At 38.2% G+C, this 22,983-nt stretch overlaps 2 protein-coding genes and 1 pseudogene across 5 annotated transcripts in view; 2 read left to right on the top strand and 1 right to left on the bottom strand.

Annotated features, from left to right (window-relative positions):
* Positions 1–7,087, bottom strand: part of LOC140946883 (uncharacterized) — an 8,461-nt gene extending 1,374 nt beyond the window's left edge. Inside the window, exons 1-10 of one of the 4 annotated variants that reach the window (XM_073395988.1) lie at positions 6,378–7,087; positions 5,821–5,878; positions 5,345–5,578; positions 4,828–5,067; positions 4,575–4,662; positions 3,850–4,192; positions 2,557–2,692; positions 1,850–2,041; positions 773–1,226; positions 1–190 (exon numbers count right to left, since the gene is read on the bottom strand). The exon at positions 1–190 is cut by the window's left edge and continues 1,374 nt beyond it. In XM_073395988.1, the coding sequence (XP_073252089.1) occupies positions 1–190; positions 773–1,226; positions 1,850–2,041; positions 2,557–2,692; positions 3,850–4,192; positions 4,575–4,662; positions 4,828–5,067; positions 5,345–5,518 (1,817 nt within the window). In that variant the 5' untranslated portion in view covers positions 5,519–5,578; positions 5,821–5,878; positions 6,378–7,087. Of the gene's footprint in view, positions 191–772; positions 1,227–1,849; positions 2,042–2,556; positions 2,693–3,849; positions 4,193–4,574; positions 4,663–4,827; positions 5,068–5,344; positions 5,579–5,820; positions 5,931–6,377 lie in introns of those variants that run through there. The other 3 variants (XR_012166872.1, XM_073395989.1, XM_073395990.1) reach the window with 3 other exon arrangements.
* A 124-nt stretch (positions 7,088–7,211) lies between these two features.
* On the top strand, positions 7,212–12,703 carry LOC140946901 (mitochondrial inner membrane protein Mpv17-like; annotated as a pseudogene).
* A 4,539-nt stretch (positions 12,704–17,242) lies between these two features.
* Positions 17,243–22,983, top strand: part of LOC140946543 (uncharacterized) — a 156,129-nt gene continuing 150,388 nt past the window's right edge. The window contains exon 1 of the mRNA XM_073395672.1: positions 17,243–17,624. Coding sequence (XP_073251773.1) covers positions 17,307–17,624 — 318 coding nt within the window. The 5' untranslated portion in view covers positions 17,243–17,306. The remainder of the gene's footprint in view (positions 17,625–22,983) is intronic.

The raw sequence follows: 22,983 nt of genomic DNA, 5'->3' as shown, positions 1-22,983 counted from the left end.
GCAAGCAGATCTGTGGGCCAAAACACAACATTGCCAGGTGCAAGTATAGCAGAGGCACATTCCTCAATAGATGCTACAAAGACAGGAACATGCTTCTCTGGCACAGAAATGTGGGCATCAACTTCAACAACTTTTCCAACTGCTAGAACTTTGTAATCTTCAGATTTTTGCAGCAAAATGACAACAGATCCTGCGGAATAATGACCATAAAAATATGAATTTTACTTGACATATAAATAACGTTGCAAAACACTATTTTCACTTGACTAATCCAGTCCAGTGAAGTAGATTTTGAGGTGAGCTGTCCATTTACAAGATCAGAGCTGTATTTTATAAAGACAGAAAGATAGTCGTAATTATTATTCTTACTAACAGAGCTTAATAATAACTAGGGGTGCCCAACGTGCAAAGAAAGTCGCTTTTGATAGCCCATGGCTCGTGGATTTTGCTATCGGGCAAGTGAATTCTTTTCTTAACTTGCCTGATGGGCAAGTGAAATTTTTAGGAGAATTCAAATTACAGAACTGTTATCAGTCGATCGATCCTGCTCATCAAAATATATTTTTGGGCTATAGTTAAAATGACTCTTGTGCAAGTACATGTTCTATTTAACTACAGCTTGCCTGAATGGCAAACCACAAAACTGACTTTCTTTGCACCCTGGTGCCTTATACCAATATTTGAAAATTTTAATAGAAATAATGTAGTTTAATACATCATTTTCACACACACAGCATTGTACTGTATGTTAAAGTATTGATAATAGACATACCAGAAGAGTATGGTTGCTGAGCAGGGGATGAAATTGTAGTCATCTCATCATCATTGCCAGCAGATCTCCTTTGGTTTTCTTTCTGTTGGCATTGTTGTTCTAGCTGCTCCCGCCAGGCTCTTTCAATATCAAACTCTGTCAACACGTACTCATCAACAAACTTGCCAATTTGAATTTGCAGGCTTTCCCACTGGACTGCTGAATTTCTCTCCTTTGCAATAGAGCTTACCCATGATGGAGAGGTAGCAGTGTCTGTTGTCCCTGCCCATGCCATGAATGCTGCACAAATGTAAGCCTTTGTTGCTGACAACATCAGTGACTCACAACTTGAGTAGTTGTCTTGAACCCTTGGTGGCACATTAACAAGTCCAAAATTTTGCCTAAAGTAATACAAGGTGCCAATGTCTCTTCTACCACTTGCAGGAGTTGGCTTGTAAAGTTGCTCCCAGATATACTATAAAAAGAATAAGCAATGTTTATTAATTGTCTACTTGATTTATATGAGAACTCTGTCTGACTAATATCTGTTGTTTATATAGTTGAAAGGAAATTCAGGTTGCTTTCAACCTAGACTGCATGTTGAATTTCTTTAGTTTTTAAATTATAGAAATTTTAATTTAGGGTGAGAATGTTTTTTGACCTTAATGACAATTCAATTTTGGACATGGAAAACCTTGGACCTTGCACAGCTGGAAGACTGCCAGCTTGTCAAGTGGGAGGTTGTGAGTTCAAACCTCTACCAGGCTAATGCTCAGATTCGACATATAACTAAGGAAAAAGTGCTGCCTTGGCCTCTGGAAATGAGATTGTGTTAAAAGCAAATTATTTAAATCTTGAAAGAGTACCACCTGCATGCATTCTGAGCAGATAACTGAAGATAAAGAAATATTTTTTAAATATTTTGAATAGCTGTCCCTTGGACCCATCCTGCTATTTTCATTTTTGATTGGGAATAAAGTTACTTAGTCATTAACTTAAGTATCTTTTTACCAAACATTGGCAAAACCAGAAAAAAAAAGCACAAGACAATGTTTAAAATAAAGAATAATCAGATTATGTAATAATTAAAAAACTAACCCCTAGAAAGGATTGTTTTGCATGCCAAAGTGCAGGCGTCTCAACAATACTTTCAAATCTCTCTGCAGCACTGTCACACCCAAGTCTAGTCTTTTTGGCCCCAGTAATTCTTTCTCGTCCAAGGAGGTCTCCTCCCAGTGGCACTTTAACATTCTTGAGTACTTCATCTGCATTAACTGGCATGTCTTGGTTCTGTTAAGAACAATTCGCGAATCTTTGCTGACATCATTATTTGCATTTTTGCTCATTAGCAAGAGAGTTTACCCATAGAAAATGTCAGTGTATGTAAAAGCTATGTTCAAAAGTTGAAAGAGCTGGATATTCTGAGCAGTTTGTGCAATTTTCAGCTCTTTGCAATAAGACGTAACAAAGGAAATAGCCATCAAAAACTGCAAAATTTCTGGGTGGCAAAACACTATGAGCTCATACATTCCTTGCAAAATTTCAAGTTTTTCTCCAAAACTATTTGGTACATCAGGTTCAAATCTTCAAAGACAAGTGAAATTGTTATGCTCTTTCAATACTCAGCGATTATATTTTAATAGTTTGATCAGGGAATGAAAGGCATATGTTTGCCATTTATATTTATTGAATTTTAATGATATATGACCCAGCATTGAAGTCCTTGTGGTGACATTTGATGATTTTCTATCTTGTATCCTGTAATTTATGATTTGACTTTGAAAAAATTAATAAATAATGATTACCTGTGGCTTGTAGATATCAACCAGTAGCTTTTGAACATATTCAAGATATTGGCAAACATCTGCATGCTTGGATTGATTGTAAGGTACCACTGGTAGTCCAATAATGACAGACTTTTTGTTCATGAATTCAGAGTACCTGAACACAATATACCAAAGCTCTTTTAATTTAAGTTAAATATCATTATCTTATCTAAAATAAATAACAAATAGACCACACCTAGCACATGACAAACTCTTGTATACCATCATTAAAGGAGCAAATTAAGTATAGTCTACCTACCAAGAAACTTGATATCAGAGCTTTCGCATGCGTGAAGCGCGCGCAGCGGAACACCATGGGTAAAAAAATGTGGTAAACTACCCATTCAAAAAAACACGACCGTACACCGACTGACCGACCAACCATCCGTCCGCACTACAGGCATGCATGTCAATTTAAAATAATTCAATCAACAGGTATGACAACCCAAATGCAACTCAAGGTTTTATTTGGAAAGAATCGCATGACTGCCCGGACTTTTAGAAAGAAAAAACAACAACAAAAAGTGGTGTCTTTTTCGATGTTATTTTTGATATTTACACTCATGTGGATAACAGAGAAAGAGCTAGAGCGAGTGATTGAAAACAAAAGAGACAAATTTTATAGGAAGGAAAACATGAAAATTCAAAGTGGCTGTGAGAATGAGAAATGCTAGCGGCCAGCAAGGTGAAAATGAGTGGCAGTGAAAAATTAAAGCAATCATGCATGAACACAGGAGACAAAATATTGGGTAAGCACATATATGACAATTTCTCCATAAAAATAATGTGTAACTAGGAAGTTTGACGTTTTAGTCCTACAAAACAGCATTGTAGTTGTGCAAAACAACGGCAAAGAAAGCCAAAAAGCGTGCTGCATGTGCAAATTTGTGTTTTTGCTAATTAGAAAAAAAGTGTGCTGCACATGCAATTTGTTTCTTTGCTAATTAGATCTATTGATCTTGATGCCATTTTCATTGCCCTCCCCATTTAGCATTACATGATTTAATTTTTTTTTGTTTACGTCAAGTATTATTATAACCAGAGCTTCGCTTTTAGCCCTGGCTAAATCTATAATATTATATATTAATACTGCAAGGCATTGTCTTGACCATTTCCTTTTTATGCTTGAGGAACAAAGGGAAATCAAAGATGTCTATGGCCAAGAGTAAGACGGCAGACCAGTGTGGGATTGTATAACCTTTTTGGGCTTGTTTGGCTTTTTTAAAACTAAATACATGTATAGCATATCATAATTAATTATAGTTATCCTACCTGTGTTGGATATGCTTTGGTATGGCAGATTTGAGAGGCTCCATGAATTCAAAGAATTCAGCAAGAATACGGGCCACTAAGACGATGAAATCACTTCGCAACTTCTCAAGTTCACTTTGACACAGGAGGTACTCAATATTCTCAAATCGTGTGCCATCAGATATAGGTTTGGAATCATCAAGGTGATCAGAGGGTACTCTGTCGAATGTTACATAATGAGCAATCCAATGCATATCTGAGTGGCGGTGATTCTGCAGTATGATGTTAACCAATACCTTGAAGTCCAGATTATCAAAGAATAACCTGGGTACACATCCAGCTGACACATGCCTTCTTATAGTAACTGTTAATTCAAAAAATGAAGAACAAAGAGTTTTAATTGAACTTCTTTTAGACAGCTTATGAAGTTCTATGCATAATTGTATAGACCTAGATTGAAATATTAAAAAGGAAGAAAATAATTAGTTTCATTATTAACTTTTCTTTAAGGACTGATCCTTGCCACTTGACAGATTCTCTCCTTTTTAACACACAATACATTTTAATTACAGATTTTTTTTGAATTGTTCCAGAGTTTCTAAAGTAAAACATGTATTCAAATTGTTTACTTTATTTTCAAATTTAAGACTGACTTACTAGCATATAGTAAATAATGAAAAACTAGTAACATGTAAATTCAAGAGGGTTAATTATTATTATTTAACATATTTAATATGTTCATCTACCTGTTAAGTCAGACCCAATGTCATCCATGATGCCCCTGTAGGTTTCCCTGGTCATTGTTACACCTGCTCTGTTAAGCCTCTTCATTGTCTGCAGAATATTAAAATACAAATTACCAGATCTGCATTTGTCTTTGGCAAGATTCACTACAGATAAAATTTAACCAATCAAAAATAAACTGTAATGCTCCCTAAAGCCCCGGTATGGCTGCAATAATGCACATGAAAGCAGAGTTAATTGTGATACATTAAATACCCTTTCAGTGGCATGTCCAGTACTGAGCAATATACTGTTCATCTTCTGTATCAAGCTTAGTTCTTTCCACCGGGTAAACATTAGTATGCCATATGCAGTACAAAGTGGGGCAATCTGCTTTGCACTGTCTTCATGAGCTGTGACATTTGGAATTGCTACAGCAGCTAGGACATCCAGTACATCAGGTACACGCTCCTTCATTTCTGTGATAACCTTTTCCCAGGAGAAATTCTTCAACTCCTGTTTAGAAATCAATTTGAATTAGATTAACAGTCAGTTTTTTCTAGAACATAGAATTATACATTTGTATGTTATCATGTTATTTCCCTTAATTAAAAAATGCATCATAATTTATTTATTTTTTATTTAGGGTTCCAAAAGATTATTTTGATTAAATTCCAATTTCAATTGAATTTTAAATTTTATTGGTTATAAAAAAATTTCAATACCTGAGTGCATTTTACTTTCTACACTAGCCCTTAACCATAAGGTTGTTAGTAATTACCCCTGTAATTACCTTATGCTTGGAAGGTGGAGTACGAAGTACAGATGAATTCTCAGCACTCCTGTTGCAAAGTTTCTGACACTGTTCATTCACATCGTTCAAGAACAAACACTTAACTGCATTTCTTAAAGGTCGGCATTGCATGATTATCTCAGCAATCTGATGGGTTGTGCATCCAGTCAACATCAGTGTGGCCAACGTGTCAACAGTTTTGGTTCCTTCCTCCAAAAGTGGCTCATCTTTGAGCTAATATAAATTTTAAAAAGCCAGAAAGAAAAATATATTAAAGTTAATTTCTCTATTAAGTTTATCATTTATTTAGTTAGTTAGTTTCTTTTTGGGTGAAGGGCAGTCAAGATTGAGTTCCATAAAATTACAGACATTCAGTAACTGTTTATTGTCTTTATCTATAAGGAATGTATTACACATAATTTGATACCACTTTTTACTTGATTAAAAAAGAAAAGTAGAGCTTACTGGTTACTTACATTTTTGGCTTGAATGTTTACTTCAAACACAACAGGATGGTCTCTAAATTAAGGTCATCTGAAACTCAACAACTCAACCATTATGCAATTAGATTATACAAGAGAGTTAAAAAAAAAAACATTTAAGTACAACCCAACAAGCGTTTTTTTATATTATTTATTATAATTCAAGTTAATAATCTATATTATAATTGCTTTATAAATACAGATAAGTATCTCTTTGACAGCTAATGTAAGCCACTTAGCATGACATAAGCTTGATTAAAAATTAGGGTACATTATTTTGTAGTCTCGTACAGAGATCAGGATGCAATTTCTCCTCACCTTGCATGTATCAGTATCATGTATCACGTATCATGCATGTGAGAAAAAAATTATATACGGTATATATACCATGGCAAATATTGCTTTTCAGCTTGAGAATATTAAACACGTTGGAAAAACAGTAAGGAAAATGTTAATTTTGATATCACAACTTGAAGGGCCTAGCAGCCAAGAACTAATCTAACTTTATACGTAATGGTGTACAGGTATTGAATTTAGCGAATATAAAATACCAATGGGTTCAGCAAACCAGACTCAGAGAGGATTTCTTCTTGTTTTGATAGCGTTGAGGGCTCTGGTGAGGATTTAACTCTCTTTGCAGGCTTTCGTTTTTTCCCGTCGCGTTCTGATGAAGGTGCAGGAAGTATTGGCCGTGGTCGAGTTTTCGAAGGTTTGTCCATGTGCATCTGAAAAAGCGATCCGCTGTGGGGCTCTGTACATGTAGCAGGTGCGTCTTCGTAAGTTCTGCTCTTCTTTAGGTCACGTCTCGTTTGCGGGGATCTTCCCGATGGACTCTCTGCCGTTGTTTTCCCTCTTTTGACACGTAAAACTGACTCTTGTTGTTGCTTCGAAAACGCTATTTTTCTAAAAAATTCCTGGAACTTCACCACTTTATGGTAACAACATCTACAGATATATGACGGGAGACCATCGTTTAACGCAACTTTTAACTCAAAGAACCTTTCCAGAACCGAAGGAATGTTTTCTTGTGATGCCTTTGCACCAAATAAATCTAAAGGATGATTCTTCACAACTATGTTTTCGTTGCAGGTTCGACAAACCCGGGTTGCTGCTTTAGTCGGTGTTTTCGGAGGTTCTGCCATGTTGTGGGTTATGTGGACTTCCGGTTGTTACGCTTTTGTCTTTCAACAGCCAATAGGAATTGGTCCTGAAACCCGATTGGCCAGGGGTCCCGATTTTTCCAGCGCATGACAAAAGGGACCCCTGGGGACGAGGTTGACCGCGGTGGATCCCCAAAATCCTCCGATCCCCCCACCCTCCCCCGGCCCCCGCTTTCATTTCTTCCCAGGGCCACTCGGTTGCTGAAATAAGAAACATGGCGGCCAATGGCGGCCGCAGCGGATCATAGCGCACAGAAAAAGATATATAAGGCTAGCCGTAATGAGTATTCTAAGAAGAGCTTGGGCGAAATATCAAAAGCTGCTTATAACACATCCTTGGAAAACACAAACTATAGGAACAGGTATTGTAATTAATGAAATTTAGTGTCACAAAGTTGTGGGTCAGTTTGAGTATTGATAGGTTTTGATACACTCAAAATAGAAAAAATAGCAAAATAGAAAAGCCCTAAATCAAACGAAACTGTGGACATGAAACCATACTGTGGCGCGCTGTTTGTTCAAAATTATTTTAATCAGTTGTATCATATCATTGTCTTCTTCGCTTATTTCTCATCCCTTATTTGGCATCATTTGCTATTGCTTTTTCATACGTCTCCTCTTGATATTTGGCGCTCCAGAGATGGACTCTCAGTTTATCATTTTCTCTGTCGGTTCTACGAACTACTCTGTCAGTTGTACGCATTATTCTGTTGGTTGTACGCATTACTCTGTTGGTTGTACGTCGCATTACTCTGTCGGTTGTAAACATTTACTCTGTTAATACGGACACTGAGGGGTGTCCGTATTAAGTGGGTTGAATTTAGAGAAAATGTTAGGGTAAGGACTTTCTTTCCCCAGGGACAGAATTAACTGTATCACTGGATACCTACATGTTTGTACAGTGCAGCTCAGAAACAACAGTCCAAAAATTTGTGTGCGAAATGCGTGTATGCAATTTGTACATACATATATGTGTGCATCTTAGTGTACGTGAATCTCTGACGCGTCTGATTAGTATGTATGGGCTAGCTTATAAACCTCTTTCACAATGGTGTCTTATTAATAGTTTTTTTATATTTATGATAAATTCAGCCTTTCTGATCTTGTTTGAAAGTAAGAATCCTTTTGTATTTTGCACATGTTAACAAGGCCAGCAGAAAGGCTTATTGTCATACTAATTAAAAGAATACTCGATTGACTCAAACATTTGAACAAGTGTATGCATAATTGGCACTAAATGAATCTTTGGCTTAAGGTTTTTACATTCCATCCATTATTAGTTCGAGCGTCTTGAGGAAGGATGAACATGTATATCAGAAAGTAAACCAATTCCTCCACCTGTTCCGATTGTAAAAAATGTCAATGACATAAATTTATAAAGCACAAGTGTCAGTCACTTGGCTATGGTGAATTTATCTAAGAACTGTGGTCATGTCACTTTGACTTATAAACATTCACAGAAAATATTTCCCAAAGAGTGGATAGAGCCAGCGATGTTTGTTATGAAGATGTAAACTTTCCATCATGGATAACCAACATTTTGCATCTTTGACAAAACGTGAATGTATGTAAATAAATTTTATCTAAACAATAATTGTTGACATGATCGAACTTGACTGTGCATGTAAATTATTTTATTTGTACAGGCAAGTTAGTTTCTGTCAGAGTCAACACAGAATAACTAAGATGTCTCATTTCAAAATAAACTCTGTCTCTGCTAGTGTGGTTTTGTATTCGTCAGGCCCAATTGCATGAATTATAATAGTAACATTGAATAAGAACGAAAGTGTACGGCAACTCCAAAAATGAAACTTCTTTGCAACTTACTGTTTTATATATTTTTATTTATTTTGATCACTTGACTGAGAAACACTTGAAAAAAGAGTGTAAACAATTTCATGCTTGTCTATGAATTTTTTTTGTTATTAACACATTTATAATTATTAACTAATATTTCATTCTTAGGTTTGACAGTATCCTTTTTGATAATTTACAGTAGTTGAATAATACTGTTTAAGTATCTTTTTCTTTTGTTGTTTATTGTTGCTCATAGAATAGTAAGATTTTTGTTACAAACAATTTGAGAGCAATTTTCTACAAAGGATTTTCATTATACAGTCAACTCTCTTGTAAGCGACCACCCTTGGTGTACGACAAAGTGTTCGCTTACGAGAGGTGGTTGTCTATGGGAAAAATCAGGAAAAAAAACTCAAACTGAACCGATTAACGTAATTACATTATAAAGTTCTAATCTTACTAGCAAAAATGAGGCAAATAGAGAACTGCTAATAATGTTTAACTCGAATAGCACTTGGAACCGATGAAACTTTGTACGTAACATGATAATGTATGAATGTGACAATATGTCAAATTTCTGGCCCAAAAAGTGGTCGCGGTTGTTTAAGAAATTTACGTAGTGGTCGCTTACGAGAGAGTTTTTGAAACAGTGTATGACTGAGAAACAAAACAGTTATTTGTAAAGTGGTCGCTTATGGGAGGTGGTCGCTTACGAGAAGTGGTCGCTATGAGAGAGTTGACTGTAGTACCGTATTTTCTTAGTGAGATTCTCATAACAGAAAGATTAAACGGGCTATGCCACACTATATTTTCTAACGTATTTCACTCAAAGCTAAAACATGTTTTTGCATCAATTGAATTCCAAAAATAATGGTCCAGTTTTGTTATGCAAGGCTATATTAAATAAGCATTGTCTTTAGCTACATGTGCAAAAGGCAAATATGGACGTGGATTAAAACTTGAAAAAACTTGGCCAGCCTTTTCAAGTTTTAATGCTACATGTATGTGCCTGCAAAAAATACAACCTTAAAACTTGTTACGGTTAGTGCTCCCTGATAAGAATTTTGTTTGGTTATCTTCTTTAAAACTCTAAACAAGCAAAGGAAAAACAAAGGGACTAAGTTCTGATGTATACATAAGCTATCCATGAACGCATGCTACAGTACAAGCAGCATATTGCAAAAAGAAGGTACTGTCCAATAGCCCTGGACTAGTGGATTTTGCTAGTGGATAGTGAATTTCATTTGTAACTTGCCCAATGTAGACAGTGAAGTTTTTTTTGAGGGATTCAAATTACAGTCTAAGAACTGTGTAATCATTGTGCACAGCTCATCAAAAAGTATTTGGAGCTAGCAGTTAAAATGACTTTGGGCTGGTGCATGCTAGTTTATACAGCTTGCTCAAATGGCAAGCTTTATAACTGACTTTCTTTGCACCCTGTTGATGTTAATTCACATTGGGCTATACAGTCCCCTATTATTCTATAAGATCATCAAATACTGTAACAGTTCCTTGTAAACATCTAACATGCAAATGTACTAGGGGGGGGGGGGGGGGAAGTGGGTGGTATAAGAGTTCACAGTTAAAAGGGAAGGATTCCTGTCACATCAGACCAGATGCAGTGATGTGATTCCTCCCTATTTTCTCACCTCCTCCAAACAGTGACCCTCTCCCCCCTCCCAACCCCCAGTCCCAGGGTAGCATTAATACTCATCCCCAGGTTACTCTCAGAGTGTGGGCAAATTAAAAAAAGGGAAAATAAGTGATTATCTAATGTGTTTATGTACAGTATAAAAGTACAGAGGAAGTGGCAAATTGACTAGGTTGATTAAGCTCTTGCTGCCAATCCCACTTGCTGCCTCATTTATATACCCTGTATGCCTCCATAAGCCTTAAAATTGTCCGTTTCACTACTCTATTTTAGACAAGAGACTCTCCAACCCATATTTAGGCTATTGAATCCCCCCTCACACACACATGTACATGTACACTGATTGAAATCTCCTACATTTTATAACCTGTTAAGGGCAACACCCTGTTTGAGAGGCTAATAGCAAAATTGTGTACTCAGTTTTAAGACTCTCAACCCCCCAAACCCATACCATGTCTAGTGTTGTTACCCAGTAAGGCCAAATACAGGAGCTGAGTGCTTCTCCCTGGGCTTCAAAGACAGTTTAACTCTTCATTACTTTTTGTTTTTGCCTTAGGTGACCTTGTGGCTGCTGGAGATGTCATCACCCAGCAATTTTGCTGAGCAAAGAGGCACAAATCATGACTTCAGAAGAACAGCTCGTATGGGAGTGGTTGGACTAGTTATTGGCCCTGTGCTTAGATGATGGTATCTTACACTGGAAAGGATTGTCCCTGGGTCTGCGAAAACTGCTGGCTTTGAAAAGATGCTGCTGCATCAGAGTCTCTTTCCTCCTCTTATGATATGCTTCTTTTTCAGTGTGTCAGAGACACTTGCAGGAAAACGACTGCATGAAATTAAAGAGATGCTCCAGGAATGCTATGTGCAGACACTGATCACAAATTACAAGATCGGGTCCCTTGCACAGACTCTGAATTTTACATTTGTTCCTGTATACTCAGCACTGTGTTGGCTTTGTCCAAATTGTAGCAATAGTTTGGAATGCATACCTGTCATGGATGGCTAACAAGCCGTCACCTGATGCTGCAGCCTTAACTGTTAAGAAGCCTTTGGAGCAAGTTCAGTGATGTGACTCACAGCACCCTCTGTTTGGTTAGTTGATTCACTTGACGTCAACCAGAAGTTATGATGTTAATATTTCCAATACAATTACACTGTAAAAGTACTACTCTTGTTATGATTGAAATATTTATATAAAATTATTTGCAAGTCAATGACACAAGTTATGAAAAAAAAGTGATGTTTAAAATATTGGAATCACATTCTAATCACACATCGAATGAGGTTGGGGATGAAAATTCACACCCACAGACAATCCTTCAACTAATTCAGTTTTATCAAAAGGTAGACATAGTGTAGATAACATTCACTTCTTTGGTCCTAATTTGAAGTCAGAAAAGAGAAATACTGGCAGTAATGTTACATCATTTGATTGCTCTTAGAACCTTTGTCTAGCAGGTGCGTAGCAAATTAAAATAGGTTCAAGTGGTAAAAGTGTCATTAATTGGGTTCATAACTTTGGAGAACTTTGTAAAGTATATAGAGGTTGGTAGCCTGGGACCATGCAGGCTCTGTAGTGGGGGAAAAAGCCAGAAAAAAGGGGTGAAATAGGAAAAATAACAGTGAGCGAAGCAAGCTTAGTGGTGGGGGGGACAACCACTTGGCTTGCTTCACTCGTCAATTATTATTATTATTTTATTTTATTTTTTGCCAACACCGAGTTTTCTCCTTTTCCCCCAATGTGGAGCCTGGGCCCAAACTAAGAGGTTGGTTGTATCTTTGTTAGTACAGGGAATAGTTTTTACACAAAAATGGTACCTGTACTTTCTGTTACAATAATTATTGCTTATTAATTTTCTTCAGGCTTATTGGGTGGGGAGGGTGTGTGTGTGAGTAACAGGCTGAGTGGGAATGATGCTATGCTATGATGTAAGACTGGAGCAGCAAGCCTTTAGTAATTATTCTCTTGCATGAACAGTATTTCTGAGAAACTAAAGCAAATCAGTTTTTAAATAATACATGGTTTAAATTTTACAAAGGTGTTTTTATTATCAGTTGATTATCTCACACTGAACATTTTAGTTCGAGAACCTTACGGGCAAGAAATAATAAATTATTATAAGGCTGTTTTCAAAAGATTGCTGGAATGTTATTGTGTTACAAGGAATAAACCAATCAGGTGCAGTGTGGGAAAAATAAAATACAATCAACAACGGTGATTAGTTTGTGGTGTTTTGACTAGCTGACAGGAGTTGTAATCATTGGTTCCAACACATGTTACTGAACATTTTTAGGTGCAGTTCATGGTGTTCTAAATTAAACAGTAACGATATTTGCTGCTGTGCAACAAAACACTCTGTGACAATAATATTAAGGGTCGTTCTAGAGGCGTTGGGGGGGGGGGGGGGGGACAGTTGCTTAACCCCCTTAAACCCCAATATTAACAAACAAATTGTCCAGACTGTCCTAAAACATTTTCTGAAAGGATTATTCGAGAATAATTAGTTTCATGATCAAAGCATTTACTCGATTGTGATCTTTTTAACAATTCTCATAACCTTTCCATTTTATGATGTTGTGATGATGTTAGGAGAAAATCGTTGTTGGTCACTCAAAGTGGAGGCAGGGGTGCCTTTATGATCAGAGAGGTTACACTAGCCTATGTAAATAGGGATACCACAACAGTGGTAAGCCAAATAAAGTGGTCCCAGAGTTTTTAAAAAAAAAGTGTAAAAATATTAAGCTACAAAAAACGCGCTGATCTTTCATGTGTCATATCTCTCGTAACGAGCCGCACCGTCTTAGCAACCAAAAAAAATTTTGTTTATCTAGCTGAGATAGGGGACTAAAAGTCCCCTATCTCAGCTGGATACTCAGAAGCATGTAACATTCACTATCCCATTTATCTCTGATCATATTTCGCATCTAATACGATAGAGGCGTCAATTTTCGCGCCATCATGTCATCAATCTAGGGCGAGAAATTTAATTAAAAGCGCGGCATTCAACAAATGTACGGCTCAGGTTTCGGCTAAAATTATTCAGTGCCGTCAAAGAAAAAAACGTATTATTAAGGTCTGCGTATAAAGTCGATCACATTGCTAACACAGACAAAAACGCTTAAATATCTCCTACAAAATGAACGGCTGAGTTTGCTTTTTCCACGGGTCAAACTGCTACTATATATCCCAGAAGCGCTCAGGCATAATAATATGCCAGGACTTCTACCTGGATGAACCAGAAAGGATATAGAACAACTACCTATTTTTTTTCTTTTTACGGCTACGGGTCGAAATGCTAAACGTGTTATATATCCTAGAAGCGCTCAGGCATAATGCTATGCCAGGACTTCTACCTGGATGAACCAGAAAGGATATAGAACAACTGCCCATTTGTTTTTTTTTTTTTTTTTTTTTTTACGGCTACGGGTCGAAATGCTAAACGTGTTATATATCCTAGAAGCGCTCAGGCATAATAATATGCCAGGACTTCTACCTGGATGAACCAGAAAGGATATAGAACAACTGCCTAATTTTTTTTAACGGCTACGGGTTGAAATGCTAAAGGTGTTATATATCCTAGAAGCGCTCAGGCATAATAATATCATGCCAGGACTTCCACCTAGATGAACCAGAAAGGATATAGAACAACTGCCTATTTTTTTTTGTTGTTTTTTACACGGCTACGGGTCGAAATGCTAAACGTGTTATATATCCTAGAAGCGCTCGGGCATAATAATATCATGCCAGGACTTCTACCTGGATGAACCAGAAAGGATATAGAACAACTACCTAATTGTTTTTTACGGCTACGGGTTGAAATGCTAAACGTGTTATATATCCTAGAAGCGCTCAGGCATAATAATAACATGCCAGGACTTCTACCTGGATGAACCAGAAAGGATATAGAACAACTACCTAATTTTTTTTTTTACGGCTACGGGTTGAAATGCTAAACGTGTTATATATCCTAGAAGCGCTCAGGCATAATAATATCATGCCAGGACTTCCACCTGGATGAACCAGAAAGGATATAGAACAACTGCCTATTTTTTTGTTTTTTGTTTTTTACACGGCTACGGGTCGAAATGCTAAACGTGTTATATATCCTAGAAGCACTCAGGCATAATAATATGCCAGGACTTCTACCTGGATGAACCAGAAAGGATATAGAACAACTACCTAATTGTTTTTTACGGCTACGGGTTGAAATGCTGAACGTGTTATATATCCTAGAAGCGCTCAGGCATAATAATATGCCAGGACTTCTACCTGGATGAACCAGAAAGGATATAGAACAACTGCCTATGTTTTTCTACGCGTCGAAGTTGTAAACGTGTTATTCTTAGAAGCGCTCGTGCTTAATAATATGCCAGGTTTCCAGCGACTGATTTTAGCTGATTTTGCGGTGCGCAAGAATGGATAATTTACCCGACTTGTAAACAGATATTTCCTTCAGCCGATTGTGTCTCATGCAGGAGAATTTCATGTCTGCGTTGTTTTGTTTCTACTGAAGTTTTATCAAAAAAAGCTTGAGGGAAAATAGGAAGATCGCAATTTATACTCTTACGAACTGTAAATTAGGGCTGACCTGGAAGACGCGTTGAATTGTGCCGCCATCCTTCAAAATATAATCTGGCTGCGTTTAGGGAGACAATTTCTTCTTCCATCCAGATTTACTTGGTATATGTGTTTGCGAGAATCTTCAGACAAAGAATTGGGTATACACTGATTCGAATGGCTTGGCGATACTAAGTGCTTAAGTCTACTTACCGATTACAACATGTTTTGGAAGTACTGAGAAGCGCGCCAAATGAGGTTGCCACAGTGTTCTCGAGCGAACACGGCGCGACCTGGATTGATAAAATTACCATTACATGCAGCTATCATGCCAGTTATTTCTCCTTTCGTCGCATAGTGAATAGTTTGTGAGCACATCCTCGACTCTCGAAACATTTGTCTTGCGCCGCTATAGAAGTTGCTTCTCCCGCGAACCATAGGTAGATTTCCCGCTTAACATAATATTTGATAATTTATGCAAAAGTTGACCTCGTGAAAGTCAGCAGTGCATTAATCGACTCAAAAATAAACAGACTTCCTACAGGGTTTTGAACACGGTTTTAATTAAAGTACTTTACGAGCGCTGCGGTAGTTGACCGCAAAAGTGTTACGGTGATGGATACTCAACTGGATGATTACGTCACTTCATAGCAACCAGACGGTACGAATTTTTTAACTTCCGGAGCGCTGAGGCTCGTAGTGGCGGCGGGCGCTCATGGTATGTAAAAAAGGCAAAAACAGATCGTGATCTTTCTGCAAAACATGAAGGCCAATGACTTGTTCTTCACAAAAGTGAACTTTAATAAGCAATAGGACGGCAGAGGAAAGGAGACAGCAACCTTCTGTGACAAGAGTGACAATCAGTAATGTTTGAAAAAAATTCCGCCAAACTTCAATTCAGAAGATCTTTTCGTAAAAGGAGGGGGGCGTAAGGGGGGTACGAATACCGCAATACCGCACGTGGTAGAGGGAGAAAACCGCAATACCGCATCAAATTTACCCAAATACCGAAACCGCAGTTGCAAATGGGAAGAAGTTGCCGTTCTCAAGACTAAAATCCGCCTTTTAAATAGTGTTTCCAAATTAAGGTGCGTCGATGTTAAGCATACGATAAACATACATGTACGACCATCGCACTCGTCTTTGTTTATCAAACGTTTTCAGTGAAGCTCATATACGATAAGGTCCGATAACTGTCAGTCCATTTAATTTTTCAAGTAGAAAATGTCGATAATCGATGTACTGTTGAGGTAGGTTAGGAGTAAGTAGAATAAGATTATACTACTTACCAAACGGTTTCCCTGAATTTCCCTAGCCTCTTCTCCCCTCGATTTACCAAACAAAGGAACTATTTTTTTTGTGTTTCTCGTCCCCTTTTCGGATCTTGTTTACTTTGGGTAATGTCGACCGAGGTATCAGTCGATTTAGCGGTCGACATAGCGGTCGACAGTCGGTCGATACTCGGTCGACAGTCGGTCGATACTCGGGTAACGACCTCACTATTTACTGGATTATCTGACTAGTCACTCTGTTTACCATCTGGATCGCTCGCCATTGTTTCGCGACTGGCACGAAAAAGATGGTAAGGTCGGTAAGAACGTTAGCCAAGACACATTTTAGGACACTTTTTCCCGCGAAAATAAAATCTCTACCATGTCTATGAGCGGATTGTCTGGACTCTCTTTGCGCAATCATGACGGTCGCCAACTGTGCAACTAGGGAGACAGGCAGGCTAGGGGACCTGGGGAGACCTTTTAGGACTCCTTTTAGGATTTGTCAGGATCCCATAGATTTGTATAGTTGTCATGCTTTAAAGAAACGACGCAGATCACCGCGTGACAACAATTTTTTCACCGATTACCGCGTCATAAATTACCGCATACTTGGACTCTGAAAACCGCAACACCGTACTTTGAAAAAAAAAGTTACCGCAAAATCGCACCAAAAATAACCCAATACCGCAAAGCGCCGCGGGTGGAGCTCCGCTAAGAGGAGATCACGAGAAAACGCGCAAGTAATAGCCCTGTTACGTTTGTCATAAACAAAGGTTTTGACGCCCTCTTCTTTCTGCACTCCTTTTCTATTTTTCACCTGACCATTATTTTTTTTCGACGCCGGTTTTCATTCTCGTTCGGTTCCTTGTTGCACTGCAGGCGCAGAGTGTTCCAAGCGTTCGAAAGTGTCGTCACGACAATTCGTTATGAAACGTTTCTATGGTAACTGTAAGTTTTGAAAGTTTTAGTTCGCATTTGTTCTTGTGCTACTGTTTGTACCACATCGCCTTTTTTAATGAAAATCTTGGCGCAGTTGTAACATGGTCGTGCTTAAAAAATCAGATAACCAACTTTACGCAGACATTGTTCGATGTTTGAAACAAAATTTTCGATCTGAGTTTCAACCGCCTTTCGTCGCGCCGCATGGCGAGCGAAAAGTCCGAATTCGAACGGGTTGTCATTACAAATCGCAATTACCGGAAGACCATTGGCGAGAAAAGTACAATCGCAATGTAAAACAGAGTATTCGAGGATTTTATACGCCGGCTCATGTTCCGTATGCTTCAGTTGGAGATGTTTGTTTGGATGTAAAAGACCTCGTAGTGAAAACAGTTGGCGGTGAACAGAGGCCGGAGAAGGTTGGTTAAAAGCTTCAAAACACGATTGTTTTACATATATATAGTGACATTTATTCCCCTTCTAAAAACTGAAAAGACATTCTTATTTAAACCAATTCACTACTTTATTCTCTAGAATCAGCTAGGGTACATATAAGCGTTTAATATACCACAACAATACGCCACGAGAAATGCAGCAGTGTCCCTGATTATATTTGAAAATCAAATCTAACTTTGTTATCGGAACCATGGATATCCATGTCAGAACATGCGCATGCACTGCATCACATCCCTGTTCGTCATGTCTTAATATTAGCATCTCGTAGAGAGTTTTTTATAGAGGAATTAAAAAATTCCTTTTTTTGAAAAATATTTTTTGTAACCCTGAATAGTTATCCTTAGCCTGTTCCAGGCGTTCAGATACTGGGGAGCGGTGCGAAGTAAAAGGAGCGCGAAAAAATAAAAGCGAGGGAGGGGGGGAGGTGAGGGAGGGACGCCTGTTAGATTTGTTTTAAATAGACTCATCCGCCCACTCAGACCGCATCAGCTGTAGGTGGTCTTCACTTGTCAATCAAGACTGATGTTACAGCCCGATACAATTATTTTTTTTCTTACGAATAAATCAAAATTTCTCAGATCAAAAATTAATATTATGTATACATAATCTTACTAAAAACCTAATGTAAGACTTTCAGACAATAGAGAGCGCGAGAAGTAATTTATTTACGGCTTTAAAACATGATTTCAGCGTGTACGTGACAAAAAAAATATGAATCAAGTGACAAACAAATATCGCTCATTTCGATAGAAAGCCGTCTCTATACAGATCGTTAACTCGAGCAATGAAAATGCCCAACAAACGAAGGGAAAATTTACTATTCGGTGATTGAGTGGACCTCGTTAATAGCGATAGCTGCAACTTGCTCTTCAAACTTTCCTTTTGAAGTCCTTTGGTCCGTTCTTTAGACAACCACGATTTGTGACTGTAGTACGCCTTTGAGTGAATTTTTAAGGATCATACAATTTCACAGCTTCCACTAACCCTAACCACTTAACGGCTTCATCCACATCTTCTCCCATCATTGCCGCCGCTACAGTGCCGCTACTCCGATTTTGTTCAAATGTTCCACTTGGTCTTTCATGATGGCAATCAACGGAGTTACCACAACAATCGTAAATTGCATTCTATCCTGCCTTCATTCCAACGCACGCTTTATTCGAGGAAAAAGCTGGAAAATTAGTCTTTTTCCAAAGCCAGTCGGTGAAATTGCGAAGACATCTATCCTGCCGACTAAGTGTTTTAAACAGTTCCTTTGCTCTTTGCGTTTAGCCTCCACGTTTGGAAAGTCACTCAGCGCTGTGTTTGTTGCGAGTTCGAATTCTGGACGGGACGTAGAGTCTGTCATCACCGCCATATCGCATTTCTCGCTGTGATCGAAGACGCTCCACTGTTGACAAAAACCGTCAAAATCAACCAATCAGAGGGTATACCAGGATCTGGCATACTGGAACGCACTTTTGTTAAAAATTCTTACAAGCGTTCCCGCACCTCTCTCCCCAGCCCCCCTCTACTTTTCATCCCTTTCTTTACTTCGCACCGCTCTCCACTATCTGAACGCTTGGAACAGGCTAAGTTATCCTGACTGAGTTATCTCACCCGTTAAAATTCACCTTGACAACGCATGGAAGGTGGCAAATTGTTCCAGCTCATCATACCATTATTTGTAAAGATTACGATATTATCAAAAGATATTATTATTCATCATTCTTATGATTTGATGGTATCATTTTGCATGGTTCAAATGATAATGAAGCATGGCTAGCCCTTCATTCAATCTAAACAATAAGAATGCACCACAACTTGCAAAAAAAAAAGAGATAAACTTATTTGTTATTGTTATTGTTTCAGTGCAAAAATCAAGTCTTGCTGCTGATCTTTGTGAACAAGAGAAAAAGAAGGACGAAGATCGTGTGGAGACAAGTCAGAAGGTAGGGCGAGAAAGCCACATTCTGTTATAAGTAATGGAAAATTATTGTTTTCTCATCGCAACAGGACAGCAGGAAGAAAGGGACGGCAAAACGCTTGGGTGTGACAAGTGACAGGGCTGTTACTTGTCTATTTTGATCTGACGTGATCTTCACTTGACATTAATTTTTTTCCAGTCTTTTACAAAAAAAGATCTATTTAAAAGAAGGTGAAGTTTGGCGGAAGGTTTTTTCAAACAAAATTATTGTCACGTTTGTCACACATTAAGGTTTGCAGTCTTCTTCCCTCTTCCGTCCTGTTGCGTACGTCAGTTCACTCAGCGTACGCCTTCGGTAAGGTGAAAATACAATTCTTCTACGGTTTAAATGATCCTTTTAGCTGTTTTTTTTTTGTAGTAAACTCAATAATAGATTATAAATGAAAATGACCCGAACACTGAAGTTCAAAAGCTGTCTTCGCAATTGTGTTTTTGGCTGCCGTCAACATAATTACGATCACAAGCAAAGAAGCTACAAAGAGACACACAAAGCGGATCGAAATCCACCAATCACAAACTTCTGTTTCCTAAGAGATCCGCTAAGATGATTAACGGCCGTGAAGAACGCAAGCATCAGTTGGCTTTTGAACTTCAGAATTCACGTGTTTTTGAAAAGCGCAGTAAGGGGGAGTTTAGAAAAACCCAGGGCTGGTGAAATTGGAATTTTACTTAAAGACTTTATCGGTTCTTTTTTAATAGTGAAGTAAACTGCAATTGGTTTAGCTCATTGGTTAATAATAAAAAGCACATTTCCGTTTTTTTTACAATTAGAATAACCTTTTGGTACTGAGTTATTGGTTTATTCTTTTGTAGAAACAAAAATTACAAGGATCAAAGAAGACGGCGTGTTTCTCGTTTCAAGATCAAGGTGGATTGAGTGAGATCAAAGCAAAGCTTTTTCAATACCGAGGAAGATTATCGGCTTTGTGAGCGGGTCAAACGTTTCAAGAATGTCTTTAAAAGGAGAATTTCATGCTCATAGTAAAATGAACCTCTTTCATCTCTACTCCAAATCATCGCTTTACACAACATTACAGAGAGTCGTCCCATGAAAGAGAATCCGGATTACGGAATCCGGAAAAAATTTTTACTTGACTGAATCCGGAAAAAACCCAGCAATTTTTGCTGTTGAATCCGGAAACCTTGGTTTTGGAAATCCGGAACACATTCTAAGGAATCCTGAATCCTGCTGCCTGTAATCCAGAAACCAAGTTCCACTGGTACGGAATCTGGGAATCCAGAATCCACACTGCAGAATCTAGAATCCAAGACTAGGACTCCCTTTCATGGATTCCCTCACAGTCGAACTTCCGGTAAGCGACCGCCCAAAGTGCGAAGATTAGGTGGTTGCCTGCGAGTATCGAACTATACGAGTCTCTTTCGAGAAGAGGTCCCAAGACATCTGCTTTTAAGCAAAGATTGTTTACATGCAGTTTGTATATGTGAGGTTCCACGTTGTCACTTATAAAAGTCCTGTACACTCTTGGAAGGCTAGTACTAATTATGAACATAGAGATTAGACCACGGGTCAGTTGGTCGCCTACAACAGGAAAAAAAAATTAAAAAACCGTCTCGCCCAAAAGTGGTAGCGGTCGCTTACTAGAGATGCTCGTTTTCAATTACAGGGCTTTGACTGGGAAAGGTTTTGATGTTTTTGGATAGAAGGTCGCTTATGGAAGGTGATCGCTTAGAGGTGGTCGCACATGGGCGGGTTCAAATGTATTTTACATTTTATCCATTAAAAATGTTTATAATTTGTCCTTCAAAGGTTTTGTTCTTTGTTTTAGTACGTTAAAGCGATGAAAGAATCGAGTCAAAAGCAGGCCGGTGAGTGTGCTATATCGCCTGCAGATAAACTAAAGACGATACTGAATAAAATGAGACCATCTGAGCGTTTGGATGCACCTATACTTGGAGATGAACTAATTCCTGCTTTACCGAGTGAAATCAAGTCTGAACATGAGGAGGAGATCATTGATGAAAGGCTAGTTTATTGATAAGTGCATAAATGAACTAACCCATTTTTTTTTAATAAAAGCGACAATAGCATTACCATTCTCATCACGTGTGAGAATATTAGTCATGCGATGGTAATAAGCGTGACTAATTCGTTAAATCATGGAGGTGTTCGATATAACGAACCCTCGATGTAACGAAAAAAATTCCCCCAGTCCCTTGGCACTTCGTTAAATCGAGTTTCCACTGTAATAGAGAGTTATGTTATTTAGATAAAATAAACAGCTACTATGGCCTTGTTATAACTCATCAAAATATCGTTAATGTCATTTTTAATGACTTATAACTCAAACACGATTCAGCGAACCCCATTGACATTGCAACTGATATACAAAGATCTCTTCAGTAAACGGACACCTCTGTAAGACGGACATCTAGTGTTGGTCCCTGCCGTTTTTCAGTTATTTGACTGTAACTATACTCTCTATATAAGACGGACACCTCTGTACAGGAAGCCGTAGAAAAACCACTTTCTAATCCCCACGCTCCATGGCCGGGAATGGCGCACAGTGGTGCAGCTAGTGAAGCTAGTGCGAGAGGTGGAGTTACAAGAACACGTTTCTAAACACAGCTGGATGGAGGATGGCCTTTGGTGGAATGAGACGACGGTACGTTTAGGGGCTATTAACACAACACCGGGATGACTTTCAATTTTGAGTCTACTCTATTCTTCATTTTATATATTTCTCTCTATTTTTTTTTTTTACATGATACCAAAACGACATTTTATTTCCGTTCATTCCCTCCGGAATGAGTTCATTCAGGTTTTCAATCAGAATGAAATGCTCGTTCTTATGCCAATTTCATTCCGGTATCATATAAACTGAAAACGAACTTTGTTCTGGATTGAAAATCAAACATCGTGTAGGCTGGGGTGAATAGCGCATGAGTACCTGATCTGGCGCGAAAACCACGTGAGGGAGAACGCCTTAAATTATTTCATATATTACTATTACTATTTTATCACGTGAATATCATTCGTACTTCATTCCGGAACGAAACTCATTCCGGAATGAAAGTAATTTCGGTATCCTATTAACATCCCCTTGAGACCGCTGGTCGTGGAAAGGATTCTGTCTTCTGGTCGAAATTCTCTCTGCTCGCCCGGCGTGCACTTGCATATCATTCCCGCTCTAAGAATTCCGAGCAACATGAGACTGGCTCACAGTATAGGGCTTTTCGAAAACTGATGTCTTGCTTACAATAATTTCTTATTAACTATTCACTATTATTTTGTGAGAGTGTACCTATTACTTAGCCATAGTACTTCCACGGCATTCTTGATAATGGCTAAGACAATTCAAGTGCTTTGGAAACACCACTGTAATCAATAGCAACAG

Source organism: Porites lutea, chromosome 8, assembly GCF_958299795.1.
Source record: "Porites lutea chromosome 8, jaPorLute2.1, whole genome shotgun sequence".
Taxonomy (NCBI): Eukaryota; Metazoa; Cnidaria; class Anthozoa; order Scleractinia; family Poritidae; genus Porites; species Porites lutea.
Note: the sequence above shows the minus strand (reverse complement) of the source record. Positions and strands in the feature narration are given on the sequence as shown.